Source organism: Artemia franciscana, chromosome 6 (genome assembly GCF_032884065.1).
Source record: "Artemia franciscana chromosome 6, ASM3288406v1, whole genome shotgun sequence".
NCBI classification, from domain to species: domain Eukaryota; kingdom Metazoa; phylum Arthropoda; class Branchiopoda; order Anostraca; family Artemiidae; genus Artemia; species Artemia franciscana.
The window spans coordinates 13,311,335-13,330,994 of record NC_088868.1 but is presented as its reverse complement, the minus strand read 5'-3'; the positions used below and the strand labels follow the sequence as shown (position 1 = coordinate 13,330,994).

The following is a 19,660-nucleotide window of genomic DNA, read 5'->3' as shown; positions in this document are numbered from 1 at the left end:
AAAACGGCTCCGTACTTTTTCGGGAAAAATTGGTATCTTGGGATATTCTCGCATAAAAACCATCTAGATAGGTCAGAATTCTAAAAAAATACGTTAAGAGCCTTAATTTTGTTTTTTTGCAAATGAAGTCATGTACTATGTTGGTACATCATATAAGCACTTCTTATGACATCATATATGTTATCATATAAGCATTTTCTTATATGATATCGTGCACAGCATAAATAAGATTGTTGAATTTCCAACGCAACAGGTATTTATATTATGCAATGTCTATTTGCTGACCATTGCTAAACTGTCTGAAGTAATCAAAATCCAAAAACGTGTCAAAAATGAAAATGAAGAGCAAAGACACGGGCGGTTAGAAGTTGTGCGAAAATGACAATTAAAGCCTGTTAAAATGAAAAAGAAGAGCAAATACACACGTGATTAGAAGATATATGACACCGAGCATGTGAATGAGTCAAAAATAAAAATGAAGAGCAAAGACACATACGGTTAGAAGGAAAGCGGCGACATGTCAAAAATGAAAATTAAGAGGAAAGGCACACGTGGTTAGAAGAAGACATTTGACACTGAGCATGTGAACAAGTCAAAAATGAAAATGAAGAGAAAATACACACGTGGTTAGAAGAATAGCAGAAGGGTGCCAAAAATGGAAATGAAGAGCAAAGACACGCGGTTAGAAGACATGCGACACCGAGCATGTGAGCAAGTCGAAAATAAAAATGAAAAGCAAAGCAACACAGGGTTAGAAGACACGTGACACCGAAAATGTGAGCGAGTCAATGAAAATCAACCTGAACAGCGAGAATCAAAACGTTTCAAAATTGAAACTGATAGCGATGAAGATTGTGTTTGGGGTTTTGACATGGATAAGGTCATCAATGCCTACCATACCTTTGTTAAAAAAGCAAAGGTTCGGCGATACGTATTACATAATGAAGAAAGATAAGCCGAGGTAATCCCATCACCTGAACAATTAAAAGAAACAAAGGTTCGGCAATATGTCTTTCATTTTGACAAAAGACAAGCCGAGCTGGATGCATATATATATATATATATATATATATATATATATATATATATATATATATATATATATATATATATATATATATATATATATATATATATATATATATATATATATATATATATATATATATATATATATATTATAATATATTATATATATATATATATATATATATATATATATATATATATATATATATATATATAAGGACTTGTGCTTATTTTTCCCACGAAGTTTTACCCCAATCACTCAACTCTAAGCGTTTTCAAGACTTTAGGTTCCCCATTCCAACTCCCCCCGATGTCACCGGATCCAGTCGGGATTTAAAACGAGAACTCTGAAACACTATATCCTTCTAAATATTAGATTTCATTGAGATCCGATCACCCGTTCGTAAGTTAAAAATACCAAATTTTTTCTGATTTTTCCGAATTAACCGTCTCCCTGCTCCCCCCAGATGACCGAATCGGGAAAACGACTACTTTTGATATAATCTGGTCTGGTCCCTGATATGTCAGCCTAATTTCATCGTCCTAGCTTACCTGGAAATGCCTAAACTAGCAAAGCCGGGACCGACAGACCGACAGACAGAATTTGCGATTGCTATATGTCACTTGGTTAATACCAAGTGCCATAAAAAAGGCCAAGTCCTTAAGATATATTAATTAAAATCTTATAATTTGAACACTTTCCTTAGCAAAACCCTGGCTAGGTCTTCAATCTTGGTTTACTCTTTTTTTTTCTTTTTTTTTAAGAAAAGGCATTTTATTAAAAGAAATAAAAACATTAACTACTGAACCGAAGTTTACAAACTTGTATTGGTAGACATCATCCTGTACAAAACCCTACAATCCTTAAAAACAATAATAGGTACTTGTGTCTTAGCCAATACACACTCTAGAATTCGGATCTGCAGATCAGACAATAACCGGTTTATACCTGTTAGTATTCAAAGAAAATTAACTTAGGCTCAGTTGGAAGGTTTATTTTTATTACTTATCAAACAGTTCGTGGTAACGAACTGTAGTAAGGAGCGACCCGGCTCTATAGTAACCGAAACTCTAAAAAATGGAATTTTGATACCAATAGCTATATCAAAAGAATCGCATTTTAATGCTGGTTTTAAATATATAAGTTTCATCAAGTTTTAATGCTGGTTTTAAATATATAAGTTTCATCAAGTTTAGTCTTACCCATCAAAAGTTACGAGCCTGAGAAAATTTGCGTTATTTTAGAAAACAGGGGGAAACACCCCCTAAAAGTCACAGAATCTTAACGAAAATCACACCATCAGATTCAGCGTATCAGAGAACCCTATTGTAGAAGTTTCGAGCTCCTATCTACAAAAATGTGGAATTTTGCATTTTTTGCCAGAAGGCAGATCACGGATACGTGTTTATTTGTTTTTTTGTTTTGTTTTTTTTTCCCCAGGGGTGATCGTATCGACCCAGTTGTACTAGAATGTTGCAAGAGAGCTCATTCTAACGGAAATGAAAAGTTCTAGTGCCCTTTTTAAGTAACCAAAAAAATTGGAGGGCACCTAGGCCCCCTCCCACGCTAATTATTTTCCCAAAGTCAACGGATCAAAATTCTGAGATAGCCATTTTATTCAGCGTAGTCGAAAAACCTTATAACTATGTCTTTGGGGACGACTTACTCCCCCACAGTCCCCGTGGGAGGGGCAACAAGTTACAAACTTTGACCTGTGCTTACATATAGTAATGGTTATTGGGAAGTATACAAGCGTTTTCAGGAGGATTTTTTTGGTTGGGGGGAGGGGTTGAGAAGAGGGGGATATGCTGGGGGAACTTTCCATCGAGAATTTGTCATGGGAGAAGAAAACTTCCATGAAGGGAGAGCAGGATTTACTACCATTATTTAAAAAAAAAATTAAAAAATAAATGTGAAAAAGCTTTTTCAGCTGGAAGTAAGGAACAGCAATAAAACTTAAAACAAACAGAAATTATTACCCATATAAGGGGCTCACCTCCTTATGATACCTAGCTCTTTACGCTAAAGTATTTTTAGTAATTTCAACTATTTATTCTACGGCTTTTGTGATTCAGGGGTCATTCTTAATGAATTGGGATAAAATTTAAGCTTTAGTGTAAAGAGCGAGGTACTGACGATGGCGCGAATCCCCTCATATATGTAATAAAAACATGAGAATACAAAAGTTCTTTACGTAAGCTAATTTATAAGTTACGTAAATCTTTTACCAATAAAGTTGCCTTTCTAATTTGCCGTTCTAGTTGCCTTTTTAATTAACCAAAAAATCGGAGGGCAACTAGGCTTCGCCCCCGCTCTTTTTTTCTCAAAATCATTCGATCAAAATTATGAGAAAGCCATTTAGCCCCCCCCCCCCAAAAAAAAAATATGCAAAATTTCGTTTTGATTATTCCTCTGCGGAGAGCCAAAATCAAAACATGCATTGATTCAAAAACGTTCAGAAATTAAATAAAAAAAAACGAGTTTTTTTAACTGAAAGTAAGGAGCGACATTAAAACTTAAAACGCACAGAAATTACTTCGTATATGAAAGAGGCTGCTTCCTCATCAACGCCCCGCTCTTTACGCTAAAGTTTTTTACTGTTTTAAAAAGAAGAATTGAGAGAAAGAGTCAAACTTTAGCGTAAAGAGCGGGGCGTTGATGAGGAAGCAGCCTCTTTCATATACGAAGTAATTTCTGTGCGTTTTAAGTTTTAATGTCGCTCCTTACTTTCAGTTAAAAAAACTCGTTTTTTTTATTTAATTTAATTTATTAATTTTTTTATTTATTTTTATTTAATGGTTGAGTTAGGTTATGCTAGGTTAGGTATTTAATATAATGCGTTCTATGTAGCGTGGCCCCCTGCCATAATTCTTTGTTATACATTTTGTTTCTAAAGTATTGTATTTTCATTTTATTTTGGTAAATTTAATTATGAAAAACCTAACTTCACTTCTCGAGTATGTACTGGCTAAGGCACAATTACTTAAATAAAATAAATTAATTAAAATTTAATAAATAATTACAACCCAACTGAATGTCGTTGACACAAAATTAAAAATTATCTTCAAAAAGAAGAATTAAAATTATCTTCAGAGAGAATTCAAATTATTTAATCCTTGTGCCACAGGCCAAGTACCTTCCCGGATTTTTAAGAAAACGAATAAATAGTTCAGTGCGTATAGCAGTGAAGACGATCGATTTTCACCTCAGAGCAGTGTGAAATTATTTACAACACCCCAAAAGCCCTTTTGTACATCCCATTTTAATGAATACCTTTCTGGTAAACAGGTTCCTGTTTTCTTTGAGATTGAACCTGAAAAGAAATTCTTGCAATTTAAAAACGGTAAAAGCAGGTAGCACTTCAGGCTTATGATAAACATGAAGCATTATAAGCCAATTAAATTTCCTGCCTATCCTGTAATTCGCTTTAGCTCGAATTTGTTATTAGCAAAGACTAATAATAGTAATTGAAATAATGATTGGCACCTGCAAAAGGTGGGGGGGGGTCTATGCGGCACTTGACCCCATCCTCTGCGCCAGGAGACTATAAATGTCAAACAATTGGGACGTTTTGCATATTAGAAAAAAACAATACTTTTCTGGTTTAAAACATGTTTTTTGTTTACCTCCCCCCTCTTCCAAAACATTTATAGTGCCTATTCTTCTGATGCGGTTGTGCAGAGCTAGGCACGTACTCATAAAAGTTTTCAAGGGAGTCATAATAAAGAGGTGTACTATAAATGTAGAGGTGGGTGGTAGGTGTATAAAAACAAACGCATTGGATAATGTAAATACAAAGGGCCAAGAAACGCAAGAATATTTAGCATTTTGGGTACCAGGCCCTGAGCCCCTTCCTCCAAGTGCGTCCTTATGCAGTGACTCCCAGTATTTGGACTGCATGCTAGAATCTAGTGACTGGAAATAAGAGTGTTCGATTAACCGCCAACACAAGCATGCAAAATCGGAGCCCAGCATGTCGTATAATTTGTTACCAATATTAAAGAAGTTTTTAAGTTTGTAAGCAGGTAATTCAATAATTTCAGTGGTTCGGTAATTCGGTAACTGCTCAGTAATTCGATAACTCGAAAATTCGGTAACTGCGATAATTTCAGATCGCAGACTTGGCATGTACAACGAAATTCCTTTGTTCCGAGTGTCATTTAGTGAAAACTGAGCCTGGTAAAGAGCGAGCCTTGGCTCACAGTTGAAGAACATTAAGAAACGTGCTTCCGAAAAAACTGTCTAGTGAAAAAAAAATATTAACTTACATTGGTTCACGATATTAATTGCTATTTAAATTAATCCAAAACAAAATCACTAGGAATTACGAAAAAGAGCCCGAAACTCTTCAAACATATAAGATGTCAAATCAAAACCTACCGAAATCCTAAATTTTCTCATGCACCTCGACATGTCTTATTCGACTTACAAATAAAATTTGTGGTTTTGGTATCTCCATCTCTGATTAATTCCACGCACTAGGCTACTTGCATAGGTACAACTAATATTCACCCCCTTTCCCTGTAATCTTATAGAAATCCGTGCTTGTCACACGAACTAAAATCTACTATAAAACCCCCGAAAAAAATTACGATATCTTTTTTACCGGAGTAAAGCAAATTTATAGGACCAGGCTTACCTGGGTGCTAAGGTTGATTTGTTCTTGCTTTTTCCTAGAGTAGGGCTGAGACTTATATTTTGGAATTAGTCAAATTTTACGATTATTTTTGCCATAGTGAAATGTTTATTACCACTTAAATATCTCGGTGAAACCAGTCCCCAAAGCAGCTTTTGGGGCCGCTTCTGGCCCCATAGTCCCCAAAAATCGCTTCTTGGTTGGTGTTTACATATTTTTATTGGTATAAATAATGGTGAAAGTAAAACAGTTCAAAATAGAGATGAAACCTTTTAATTGACAGTGAATATATATGAAAATTATTTAACTGGATATTTCGAACACATATACAGTGTTCATCATCAGCTATTTTGAGAGGTTTCATCTCTATTTTGAACTGTTTTACTTTCGTCATGGAAAGGCAGTGTGGTCTTCGAAGTTATCTACGAAGTTATATAAATAATGGCCAGTGGTTTTGATCAAATTGTTTGGCAACCAATTTCTGAAGATCGGTGGTTAGTTATTTAAGACTATGATAAATAAAATAGACCTATGAATTTTGATCTGCCCTTGTTTTAATGCCTCACAAAATAGAAAAGTGATTTTTTGGGGGGTGCCGGAAATAACCAACAAAAGGCCTGGAGGAGGGGAATGGAAGCGCTTCGCCCCCAATAACAGTTTTTGGTAAAATATATAGACTACATTCTAAACAAAAATTTAGTTTTCTTTCCTTCTCATGAAAAACTAACCGTTTTTTTTCAACAATTTGTTATTATTTTTTAACGCTTATTTTTTACGCACTTAATTTGCAATAAAACCACACGGTATTTGATTCGAAAGTTATGTCTTCTGACGGGTCTGACGGAAATGGTAGCATTGTCAAGGTCACTACGTCAAGACCAGCCAGACCGAGAGTAGGTCGCAAAAATTTTCAAGATATGGATCGTTAGGATGGACAAAGCGCACACTTATTAACTTAAAACAGGGGGAAGATAAAGTCAAACTTCTGAATGCAAGTGGAAGAAATAAGACATGAATAGGGTGGCAGGTTTTTGTTCTACCCTAAAAAATTTTTCTTGGTATTTTCATTGAAAATTTCCTTTTGTGGTATTTTGGTCGACAAATTAAGACTAACAACAAAATTACCTCTTCTAGATTTAGAAATATATATTTCCCCTTACGTTTTTCTGAACTGATGCCACTGAATAGGGGTTGTTGCTCAAAGTAAAAGAAACATAAAAATGTATGAATACCTTTAAAAAATAATTGTTCTCGGGCTGGAAAAGAGGAGCCAAAAAGAAAAAAGGGGATCAAAAAAGGAGAAGGTAAAAGAGGGACCAAAAGCTGAAAACAATTGCTTAGAAAAGGCGAAAAAGCTTCGTAGGGCTCTTCGTAGCCTACCTGTGCATATGGCCTACACCGTGCTAGAATTTCGCATAAAATCTTCCTTTGATTTAAAGGAGAGACCCTTGCGGCGTACCAGGGTTGTACTCAGAAGTGTTGGGATAATCCTTCAATCCTATTTAATACGACTTTCTTTTTAACCCCATTTTCCGATAATTGTCTCACACTATACACATATTCTACAGGTTTGAGGCCTAGAAAGGTTTCCCAATTTGATCCCTCCGTGTTCTCAAAAAGAGCAAAAAAGAAAAGATTTGTTTTTTTTTTGTCCTATGGAGGAATGTTGAACGACATGACCTCATTGGATAATACCGAGCTCCCAAGAGACTTTACATGTGTAGTGGATTGATAGTCACTGCAATGCTTTCCCTGTCTGAACATCTTTAACTTTCTTCAACTAATGCTAGAACATTGCATTCTTATCAGAGCGATCAGGGACTTAAGACAAACACACTGGCAAACACTCCTCTTCCATTTACCATGTTTAAAGTTTCTGTTTTATCCACTCCAAAAAAAAAAAAAACCCCAATAATTTTAATGCATTTTTTTTATCTTATAACAAGCTTAAGACCTTTCTTAGCGTGCAGAAGGGTCAAGAATATTCTTGCATAGCGGTGGGATGGAGCATAAATCCTCTAAAAAGTTGCAAGGATCCCCCTTTTCTGACAACACAACACTTTCAAGTCTAGACTAATAGTTAGAAAACATCTTATATGTGACAATTATCTCATATCTGGCAAATGTTTTTGGGTTTATCTATGCCATTTGAACAACATTTGGTGTCTTGTGTTATCTAAGTGGGTTATCCAGGAGATCTTTGAGTAAAGTTCTTATATGACTTCCGATTCTTATTGATGACTGTCGGCTAAATTGGCAGATGATATTAAATTGTGACGAAACATTTTTTTTTCCCTTATCTCAAAGCAAACAAACAACTCTATCGATTATGCCCTTATATTTTAGCAGCATAATTTACTTAACAAATAAGGTTAATAGGGAAAATGCTAATTATATTAGGTTCCATTTTGTGACTTGTTTTATAACTGCTGAATTGATAAAAATTCGGACAGACAAATATATGTCATGCAGGCATTTTTTTTTGTCAACAGAAAAAATAATATACAAATCTTATGGCAAATTTGAAAATAAATGTTTTGAAATCGTAAAAATAAGAAAAATCGTTAAAAATCACAATATCTTGGGCCCATGCCATTCCTGGGTATGCGTCAGGATTCCAGCTATATATGCATATAACGCTGACATTAAGTTTTTACGGAAATTTTTAGTATTTTTTTTTAGTTTTTACAGTTATTTTTCCCTTGCACCATATGAAGTTTATGAAAACTTGTAATATTATCATGGGCTGTGCTGGAACTGGGGCGTGGCAAGATGGGACTTCTTCTCAGAATCTTTTCCTATAATTTGATTTTAAGAAATAAAATAGTGTATACATCGCATTCAAGGCTGTATCCAGGGTAAGTATCGGTTTTGAACCCCCCTCCTCTAGATTTTTTTCGACTTGTAAAAACGTAACAAAATGCATATAAACAAATTTTTATACAATATTTGGTACTTGTGTCTTATAGACACCACACTCGAGTTCTATCGAGAAGTGAAGTTTGGTTAATGTTAATGAAATAAAACAAAATATGATGCTTGATCAACAAAAGAATGACAGCTACATTTTAGAAATATGCGCCCGGAACGCAGAAATGTTGCTAAAGAATCGCGTAGAAATGAGCTCTGTCTTCTGTCGTTGCTGCCGCCCGCCACTTGTACTCCGCTAGGTTTGATTTTAAATGATGCGGGATGTACCTCGGTGTAGTTTATTCTTCCACTTTGTGGAACCCCACATTCTCTCTACTTTTTGAGTAGATGAGCCGGTTTCTGGGTCGAGAAAATTCGTTTTGTGGTTCACAGTCAAATGTGTGAATCCTGTTTGTTCCAGCTCAGGTGAGGTTAGGTTAGGTCTTGGTCTAAAAAACTGGTTCCATTAATCAAAGTTCACTTCTCGACAGAACTTGAGTGTGGTGGCTATAAGACACAAGTACCCAATTTTTTGTCCCTTCTCCCGGAATAAAAATTCTGGCCTTGGTTGCAATTAACCACCATATGTAAAATGGATGCTAAAATATCGTGCAAGTTAAATGAGTAATATTTTATGGATGAAGAATAGGTTATATTTTATGTTGGAAAATTCCTCCCATTTTGTATAGAAAAAAAGTCAGTTGAGGGAAGTCAAAAACGGTTTAAAATTGATAATTGGGAGATTGGCGATGAATAATACTAATTGTTGCCACCATTGATCTTGTTCTTAAAAATGATTTAATTTTATCCTAATTTTAGCTTGTTTTTTTTTCTTAATAGTGAGTATTTATGATCTTGAAGGTTGGTATTACAAAAGACGGGAAGATGATTGCGGCAAAAGTCGATTTCTACAATGACACTGGATGCGACAAAAATGAGGCTGCATCGTTTCAAGCAGCATTACAGTTCTACAATTGCTATGATGCAGAGGCTTACAAAATTACACCATATGTAGTGCTAACAGATACACCGTCAACAACATGGATGAGAGCACCAGGTAATTTTAGCAGAAAGCTTACTAAAGTTGGTTTGTTCGATAGGATCACTCGCGACAAAAAAAGAAGAGAAAAAACAATCTTGATAATATGTATTAAAACTAAAATGCGTCCTTTTTGGATAGAAAACGGAATCCTTACTTCCAGGGTTCTCAGACATGCTGAATTTAAGAATCTAAATCCCCATAGTATCATGGCCATTATCGTTTTGTTTTTAAAGGAATACACATTTTGCAGACTAATAACTTTTGAGCAACTTCTTGGATTTTGAATATTGCAAATTAGCATATAATATGGATTTGTCTTATCAATATATTGTTTCGAAAATTTAGCTTTATGGGGTCTTGTGGTGTATTGACAAGGGTCGCTCTTTACTTACCGTTTATTACCATCAGTTTGACCATTTTCTTTTCAAATTTGCTCAGTTTTCCCTTTCCAGCTTGTTTCTTTGTTCAGTAATTAACGTAGCCGATTGATGAGAATTTGAATAGAATTGAGTTTTCGTAGGAAATCTTTAGCATTCAAAACTATTTAAAAATAAATTTAGAAATAAATTTTAAAAGATGAATAGTGTATGTTGACGGGTTTATTTGCTGCTATTCGTAAATTCTTTGATTTAGTGCCGAAGACAACTATATTTTCTTAACATGCGACGATACAGGCTGTAGATACAGGAATATTTCCTTTCAGAATCATCCTAATCTGGGAAGAGGATTTTAGACTGGAGTTCAAAAACTCATAGACTGAATTGTCACAAGTTTTTTGTAGGCTTGGGGTGCTGTGCCAGTCACTCCAGAAGACCCTTGGAAACAATGATCGTAATTTATGACTGGTGTTTGTCAGCCAAACCAGGAGAATTTTCTCAAATACACCGAATGTGATGATTTTTAAGAAATACAGCAGGTTACTGCTCGAGGAATCTATCAGGAAGCCTACATATGATATTGAAACATTCCGGGACAATGCGAGAAAACGATTAAACTTAAAACACATTTTTCAAGTTATCTTTTTCTCCAATAAAAATTTGTTGTTTTGTAACATAACGCCTTCTGAATTAACATACATGACCTGTCGTAAATATAAATAGCGACAAAGACCACACTGCCTTTCCATCATAAACATAAACAACAAGTAGAACAACTGGGTATTTTTTCTTTAGACAGTGGAACTTTAAACCTAAATGATTACTTCGACCCATGTCCAAGGGCCACCCACAGCAAAACAACGAATGCAAATATGAAAGAAACTTACATTCAAATACGACAAAAAAAAAAGAAGAATTATAATAGTCCTAGCATCCTTACTGGTCGTAAAACAGTCCTGTTTGAACTTCCCTGAAGTAAGGACGCTAGGACTGTTTAAAAAAAATAGTTTAATGGTAATATTTGAATGTAAGTTTCTTTTATATTTTTATTTTTAGTCTTTCTGAGGACACCCTTTGGATGTAGGGTCGAAATATTCATTTAGGTTTAAAGCTCCACTGTCTTAAGAAAAAATTCCCTGTTGTTTGTATTTATGTCGTAAATATATATTTTCTATTTCAGGTTCTGAATGCGGTATTGCTATGAGTGAAATAATCATGGATCACATTGCTTCTGAATTAGGTTTAGACCCATTTAATGTAAGATTGAAAAACGTTCGAACACATGGAAGCCCTGGTCATCGCCAACTACCCTGGGATGGAGAAAACTTCCAGAAGCTGATTGACAAATTGCGTGTTTCTTCTAACTATGACGAAAGGAAGCTTCGAATTCGGAAGTTCAATGAGGTGACTTGCTTTCACTTTCATTTTTTGAACTACTCAGCTTATATGATAATTTGTCATTGTCACTATTAATTTACAAATACTAATATATAAAACTGCAATGATACTGCAAATAAATGATGGGAAACAAAGTGAATACAGGAAGAATCAAAGTTGAATAAAATGAGTCTTGTCAGCTGTTGATTGTGCTGCTATAATGTTTCATGGGTGACTGCGAAAATTTTCTAGAGAGGGAGGATGGGATTGTAATCTGGAAAATATTTATTAATGGGAAAGATGTCTAAAAAAAACAGGTTTGCTTTTATTTGATTATGCGTATCTACTAAGAAAGTTTGAATATAGTGGATCAATTAGGCCCAAACTTCGCCCTCTCCAGTTATACAAACTAGGAATCCTCACAAGATCCTGGTTTTAAATAAGTATAATATTTACTGCTTTAGACTAAATTGTATGTATTTATTGGTTCCGTTCACACAACGGATAAGCACCAAACTACAATTTTTCTTAGTTTTACAAAATTTAGCATTTCTTTTTTAATTTGTGCTTTATAAGGGGTGAGGGACAAGCTCCTTATCTTCATGTGGCTGCCCATGTAATGTTTGACTTTATTAATAACGGAAAAAGAAATATTTTTAAGACAGCTTTCGGTTGGACAGATGCACTATTTTGTTGTCTTTTGGGTAAGAAGGGGTTGGGAAGTAAGAATTTTTTGAAGGGAAGGCTAAAAAAAATTGATTATTTTATTAACATCATACGGCTTTAGAGGGCTTGGTCCTCTCCTGTCGTCATTGTTTTTGTATTTTTACCACAAAAACGGAGAACAGAGATTATTTTAGTTCGATGATAAATTTCAAGGAATAAAATTGCTGTCCCAACGTGCTAGGAAAGAGTGACCACATAATTTTTGCCTCTGTGTCTGGGTTATCAAATCGCCGCCCACGGGCAAAAGTGGGTAAATAAGCCTATAGCATTTCATCCCTATCACTGGTGTGGTTGCATCGGCATAGCTAGATGGTGGCTATTCCTTTGTTAGGATGGAACCAACTAAATGTAAAACATTATAATCCAATAAAAATGTATAATGATGTGCGAAGTCCTTCAGGGGGGGGGGCCTTCAACATATTCTAGATATTTTGGCCAACTGCGCTGCTTATACACGTAAATAAATTTTGAGGGATCACATATAAAATTCACCATTCACCAAATGAGCTTCAGATAATTATTAATTTCATTCTAAGAACTAAAAAGCTTTCTCGTTCCTCCCATATGACAGAGATCAGTCATTGAACATCCACGCCATCTTATATTTTGGCTCTTCATAGGTCAAAAAATTCGAATGACCATGTAGAATGGTTGACTCAAGGGTGGCAAACCAAGAATTTGTACAAAGTAAATTATATTCACTTTATAAACAATGGGAGAGACAGCAGCAAATGATTTTCACCACTGTAACTCCTAGGGTTGGATCAGGGAGTGTTTTTTGGTGGGTATATGCCCCAAAAAATGTAAAGATGTACCTTTCTTCAGTACAGAAATTTACTAAATAAAAATAATATGTTGAATATGTTGAACATACAAGATCTCAACTGAAACAGGCCAACCATTACAAAACCAAAGAAGTAATTCTTGAAAACAGCGGTTTTTGAAAAGGGTATGGCCATTAGGAAGAAAAAGAAGAACAAGAACAAATAGTTGTTGTCAACCATTCTGCAGATATTACAATAGAAACAAGGAGCGGTTACCTATTTGAATGTAATATGCAAACGCCTGCACAGCATGCCCTTCCTAGTAAACTGTTAAAGTAATTAAAACACTTCAAAGTTCCACCATTAGTTCAAAGCGTGGCTGACTAAACTTGCTCAAAGAGGTCTGAACTCGAAATATATACCTGGATTATTCATTTTCTGGAATCCAAAGACCTACTGCGAGACATATAATTAAAACGGAGCTATCAGCTACTATTAAAAAGAGCTGACTACGTCTACATAAAGAATTCTGAAGTCGAAAGATATACCAGGTTAGTCCAGTTCCTGAAATTCAAAGAGCCATTTCAAGACAGACAACTAGCAGCCACCTTGTATTAGTCCAAAGCACCTCATGTAAAGAAGCAAAAGGGAGAGAGCTAAATATGCTCAACTGAAAAGCCCATATCTCACCTAATTGAGGAAATAGAAGAAGAACTTTGGCTGCATACAACAAAGTGTCCTGAGCATTAAGAGAGGGAAAAAAGCAACTGCTTCTGTATTGTTGAGAGGAGCAGCTCATTGATTGTTTATATTTTTCTTCCCTGGGTTTTGAACATAATAAGTATTGTATTCATTGTTTTTCTTATTCTTATTTTTTTTTCTTTATTGCTTTGTTTATTTTCTTATCTCATCTTTTCTAATTTTTATGTTAGTTTATTTCTTAATTATTTCTTAGTTTTTTTTATTCTTTTTGCAACGGTTAAATTCTTTCCCTTTTTCTACGCTGGAGACGCCTTCTTGTATACAGGCAAAATATTTGTTTGGTTGTTTTTACTCTTCTTTTTTTTCCTCCTACTGGCCACAGACCTGCAGTTTTCAAGATTTACTCCTTTGGTTTTGATATTGAAGATATGCTGGAGATATACTGAAGGCCTGTGGAAAATGCTCAACATATACTGAAATATAACAATTATACCGAAGAATCATAACTCCAGATGCGATACATTTGGTGTATACATGACTTGACTTAAGTTCTGTCCATCCTCGAAGGTCTTTTTGGGGCCTCTTCTTTAACCAGTTTATTAATATGCCTCCCGTAGGTGCTTCTGCTGTCGGCCAGGTGGAAGAGCTGTGGCATGATATAGGGTAAAAAGTATTCCTTCCATATCTTCGGGGGGGGACCTCTGGGGCGAAAGCCGTGTACTCGTCCATCGAAAGCTATCTTTTGAAGACGAATGCTAGCCATGCGTTGAATATGTCCTAGCCATTTGAGTTGTTGTAGTTTTATTTTATCCAGTATTGTGAGTTTGACTTTCAGATTACGGAGAAGTTTGGGTTTAGGGACTCTGTCGTGGTAGGTCACACTAGCGATGCGTCGTATGAATTTGGTTTCAAAGGCAGGTAGGTGACACTGATTGTCATTGGGGCATTAGATACCTTGAATATTGCAAAAAAATGGACTTGGTGTATTTTAATACTGGAATATTCATTTGTCAATTATAGAATTTCATAGTTTGTGCGTTCAATTTAAAGGATCAGAGTTCGACCTGAGGGACTAAGTTGGATTTTTAAGCGGATTTCTTTTTAAGTAAGGAGCTCTCTACCAAATAAACACATTACCATGTCATTCTGGACGCGTACAAATTCTCTCCCTTTTGATTTAAAATAAAAAACTTTTTTTTTTAACTGAAAGTAAGGAGCGACATTAAAACTTAAAACGAACAGAAATTACTCCGTATATGAAAGGGGCTGTTCCCTCCTCAACGCGCCGCTCTTTACGCTAAAGTTTGACTCTTTCTCTCAAAATCTACTTTTCAAAATATTAAATATTTAGTGTACAGAGCGGGGCGTTGAGGAGGGAACAGCCCCTTCCATATACGGAGTTATTTCTGTTTGTTTTAAGTTTTAATGTCGGTCCTTACTTTCAGTTTAAAAAAAATACTTTTTTTTATATTCAATTTCTGGATGTTTTTGAATTAATTCATGTTTTGATTTTGGCTCTTTGCACATAAATAATTAAAACAAAATTTGGATATTAATTTTTTTTTGGCTAAATTTCTTTCTAACAGTTTTGATAGGACGATTTTGAGAAAAAAAGAAGTGAGGGAGGACGGCTTGGTGCCCTCAAATTTTTTGGTTGCTTAAAAAGGCAACTAGAACTTTTAATTTGTTACGAACATTTTTATTAGTAAAAAATATACATAACTTACGAATTAATTTACGTAACGAACTTCTATATTTTATATTTTTATTGCGTATATGAAGGGGTTCGCCCCGTCGTCAATGCCTCGCTCTTTACACTAAAGCTTCAATTTTGTCCCAATTCATTAAGAATGACCCCCGAATCACAAAGGCTGTAGAATAAATAGTTGAAATTTCTGAAAATACTTTAGCGTAAAGAGCGGGGTATTAGGAGGAGGTGAACCCCTCATATTTCTAATAATTTCTGTTCGTTTTAAGTTTAATGCTGCTCCTCTCTTTCCGTTGAAAAAACTTTTCATATTTATTTTTCATTGTTTTTTTTTTCAAATTTGCTAGAAAACCTTGCGCCCCTTCATGGAAATTCTCACTCCCCATGACAAATTCCTCCATGGAAAGATTCCCCCGCGGGGACTTCCTGGGGAGTAAGTCGTCCCCAAAGGCATAGTTCTTAGGTTTTTCGACCATGTTTAATAAAATGAGCATCTTAGTATTTTGATCCGGTAACTTTTGGAAAAAATGAGCGTAGAAGGGGCCTAGGTGCCCTTCATTTTTTTTGGTCACTTCAAAAGGGTACTAGAACTTTTGATTCCGTTAGAATGAGCCCTCTCGTGGCATTCTAGGACCACTGATTCGATAAGATCACCTCTGGAAAAAAAGAAGAAAAAAAGAGTTTTAGGGGGTGTTTCCCCCAATTTTCTAAAATAAGGCAAATTTTCTCAGGCTCGTAAATTTTGATGGGTAAGAATAGACTTGATGAAACTTATATGTTTAAAATCAGCTTTAAAATGCGATGTAATCAAAATTCCGTTTTTAGAGTTTCGGTTACTATTGAGCCTAATTGCTCCTTACTACAGTTCGTTACCACGAACTGTTTGATAAAGAATTATTAAATGTGTTTTTATTTATAGTTTTACTACACGTGACTGATTGTTTGTAATTCATACTGGCAAACTTGACTGAATGATTTTAAATCAGCGACAATGAAAATGAGGCTAGAAGGGCTTGAACTAGCCAAATTGAACCAGGAACATTGCAATGAACTAAATTATTGATTTGGAGAATCATCACTCAAATTCCATATTAAAAAAAGAACTAACAATTTAATCTTTCTATATCAAGGGTGTAAAAATATGAACCTTTGGCATGTTTGTATTCTTCCTTCACATTTGTAAGTTCGTTTTGTCTAATGAAAGAAATGTATATTGGGATAAATATGAGTTTATTTTGATTCAAACTTAGAAAAATTTCGTGTGAACGTGCAGTTATGAAGGACATTTTATAAGTCGGCGGAGGCGTAGCCTATTTCAAATGGGTCAACTAAATTTAGGATGAATTTAGGGATCCTAAATTTAGGATCCCTAAATTTAGGGATGAAGGAACTTAAATAAGAAGAGTGTCTCTATTTGGTTGTATTCTGTTTAATAACGGCCGATCATTTGCTGATACGACAAATCTTGATCCTAGAATCTGTGATTCTGACATCCTGACTGAGTTCCTTCGTTAAGGAGATCATAGCCATAATATGCATTGATTGAGTATGTTCAGAATATTATAAAATGAATTAGCTACAATCAATACAATCTAAAAATTAGTTTTGGGGGACAAAATATGTCATTTCCTAAAGTGACGTTGACTGACCTGGCAACGCCTTAATTTAAATGTTTCCAGACTGAAGTCTGTCATCAAAATAGCCAAGCTGAGTGCCCTTAAGGTCAGCGTCCCGATTGAAAGTGATCATTGTTCGTATCATAGTTTAGTTGTAAGGTAGGACGTCATTTTTATAAATGGCTGTATAAATTCGGTAACCCCTTGAGATCTTCCTCAAGTAAATTTTAAAGTGTAACAATCCTTACAGTAAACTTCAAATATACGACTTCACAATGCTGTACTTGTATGTACAGAAACTTGTGGCCTGCTGTATAAACTAATCCTTTGTCTGAAGGGCAATGGTTTGATTCCTGGCGTCGCCAGCTATTTGGTTTGGGCTCAGTGGCGTGATTCAGCCAGAGTCGACCCAGCTCTAAATAGGTGCTTGGAGAAATCTGGGGAAGGTAAAGAAGAAGGGTGTGCGAAAGCCCAGGATGGCTGCCCCCCCCCCCCATTGTACTGCCTGGTTGAAGGGCCTTAAGATGGTGATCAGCACAACTGGTTCGGACCTTAAGAAGTCTAGTGCCGTATCCTTTATATTTTTTTTCATATAAACTAAATACAAGTGAAAGCTTTCGAAGAATCCTGCATATAGTATGTGCATCTCAAAAACATAAATGCGTGAGAGGGAATTATTAAATGCAATTCTTTACTTGCAATCAGTGTTACCACCCTTAGCAACTTTGTGCAATATTTAGTAATTTTCTGAAACAGTAGCTTGAGAGAAGTAGCAATTGATTTCTCATGAATCAAACGCACGAAAAAATTAAGCTAAAAATTTTTGCGCTTTGGGATAGGGAAATTAAATAGAAGAACCTAAAATTTTCCTTCTAAAAATGGACGATGGAAACCTAATAATCCGTAGTTCGACTTATACTAAAAACTAATGAGATGACCCCCTCTCATATTTATCAGTTTTAATATCCCTAAACAAAGAAAAAAATAATGCATGGAGGAGGATACAAGAAGAAACTAGTCCTATAGGGTCCAGTTTTAGCCAGTGGCGTCGTTGAGGAGGGGGGCAAAGAGGGACAGTCGACCCCCGCAATAACTTGGAAAAAGCTGTGATTTATTAAGTAGTTTTAAACCTGTTTCTTGTTTTGTCAAACTTACTCTTTACTTTGAGCAGATATTTTTTCTAATTATTCCATGTTCGTTTCAACATAAGGGAAACGAGAGAAATAGGGGTCTATTACACTTCTCGATATGTTCCACATTGATTTTTTCCCAAATATACTGCCTTTGAAACCTTGTCGTCAAGTAAAAATGTGAGCCTAGTTAATGGCACAATTGAAAAATGTCTCATGCTTCCTGTTTCGCCATACTAAGGTCACTCCCCCCCCCGATATTTAAGGTGCTTTTACTTCCTAAAATCTATCATCCAAGATTAGATTCTCTTTTTTATAAAACTTTCAAAAGCGGAAATTCATCTACATCTACATCTGTAAAAATAGAACAGAAGCGAAACCACTGAAGAATACGAAGGTAGATTTACAGTGAACATAATTTTCTGAATAAAACAAAATCATTGAAAAAGAAAGTAAGTGCTTTTTATAATGATACTTGTACTATAATTAGATAGGTCAAATCTGTTGTAGTCTAGTCATGGACTTTGGTAGAGGGGGATCCGCTCCAAGAATCATTTAATTGTTTTAATTTTTGTTTCCATTATCTAATTGAAACTCCGATTATCTTATTTGTCATTGAAATGCCTAATAAGCGCTGATAACGTCCTATTCCCTTACGTTCGGGATTCACATATTACCCATAAATGTAGAACTGCTTATATATAGTACCCTGCTGACTTCTTGCTATTTTCACTTTCCTAAATATTTTTTTTAACCAGCTCCAAAAAGACATAAATGTGCTAAAAATTGTGACTGAAATTAGTCGCATTCCCCACATCGCCAGCACTACTTGTGGGACACTTGTGGGATCTCTACATCAGCATGCTGTACGAAATGTCCGCTGAGAATAGAATAAAGTGAATTTAAATAAAATATATATATTTTTCTCACAATTTAGAAATTTTGTGTGCATGTATAAGCTATAAGAAACCATTCTCCTTTTCTATTGAAATCAGTTTTACCATGCAGCACTGGAAGACCGAGTTTTGCTTTTGAAGGGAATTATAGACATAAAAACAATATTCAGTGTAATAGCCAGATTTACGCAAGGAAAACAGTTGTGTAATTTTTATAAAATATATTTTTTAAACAAAGATACAAAGAGGAAAGTAATTTTCAAACTCTAGGAGTCAATTTTCCCTTCCAAATAGCATCCCTGGCAATTTTTAATTATTTAAGATTTCTGCCTCAATAATGCTAAGAGTTGCCCATATTTTCTGGATATTCTTTGTCAAACAATGTCCAACGTATAAGTTAATAATTCTAACTTTATTTTCCGAAAACTTTCAAATGTGAAATACGGTCACTACTTAAATGTGGGGAATATGTCACAATATAGTGTCACACAATGTATGTTAATACTTTGACTTATCCTGTACCTTTACTTAGACAGCGCAATTGCGCTGCCTAACATTTTTGTTTCGGCTTTATGTGGCTTACTTATGTCAATGCTATTTATTAAGATAAATCGGCGAACCCGTAAACGAATTTATTTAGTAGTATTTTTAATAATATTTCAGTAAATCACGCATATTTCAAACAGTAGGTTGTACGAAAAGTGTGGTTCAACCCCGCTTTCTGGGGCTATAATGAAAGAAAGGTT

General features: G+C 35.1%; 1 protein-coding gene across 3 annotated transcripts in view; it reads left to right on the top strand.

Moving 5' to 3' along the window:
- Positions 1-19,660, top strand: part of LOC136028074 (uncharacterized) — a 295,077-nt gene that overhangs the window by 150,753 nt on the left and 124,664 nt on the right. For all 3 annotated transcript variants that reach the window (XM_065705682.1, XM_065705681.1, XM_065705683.1), the window contains exons 19-20: positions 9,438-9,633; positions 11,176-11,399. In XM_065705682.1, coding sequence (XP_065561754.1) covers positions 9,438-9,633; positions 11,176-11,399 — 420 coding nt within the window. The remainder of the gene's footprint in view (positions 1-9,437; positions 9,634-11,175; positions 11,400-19,660) is intronic.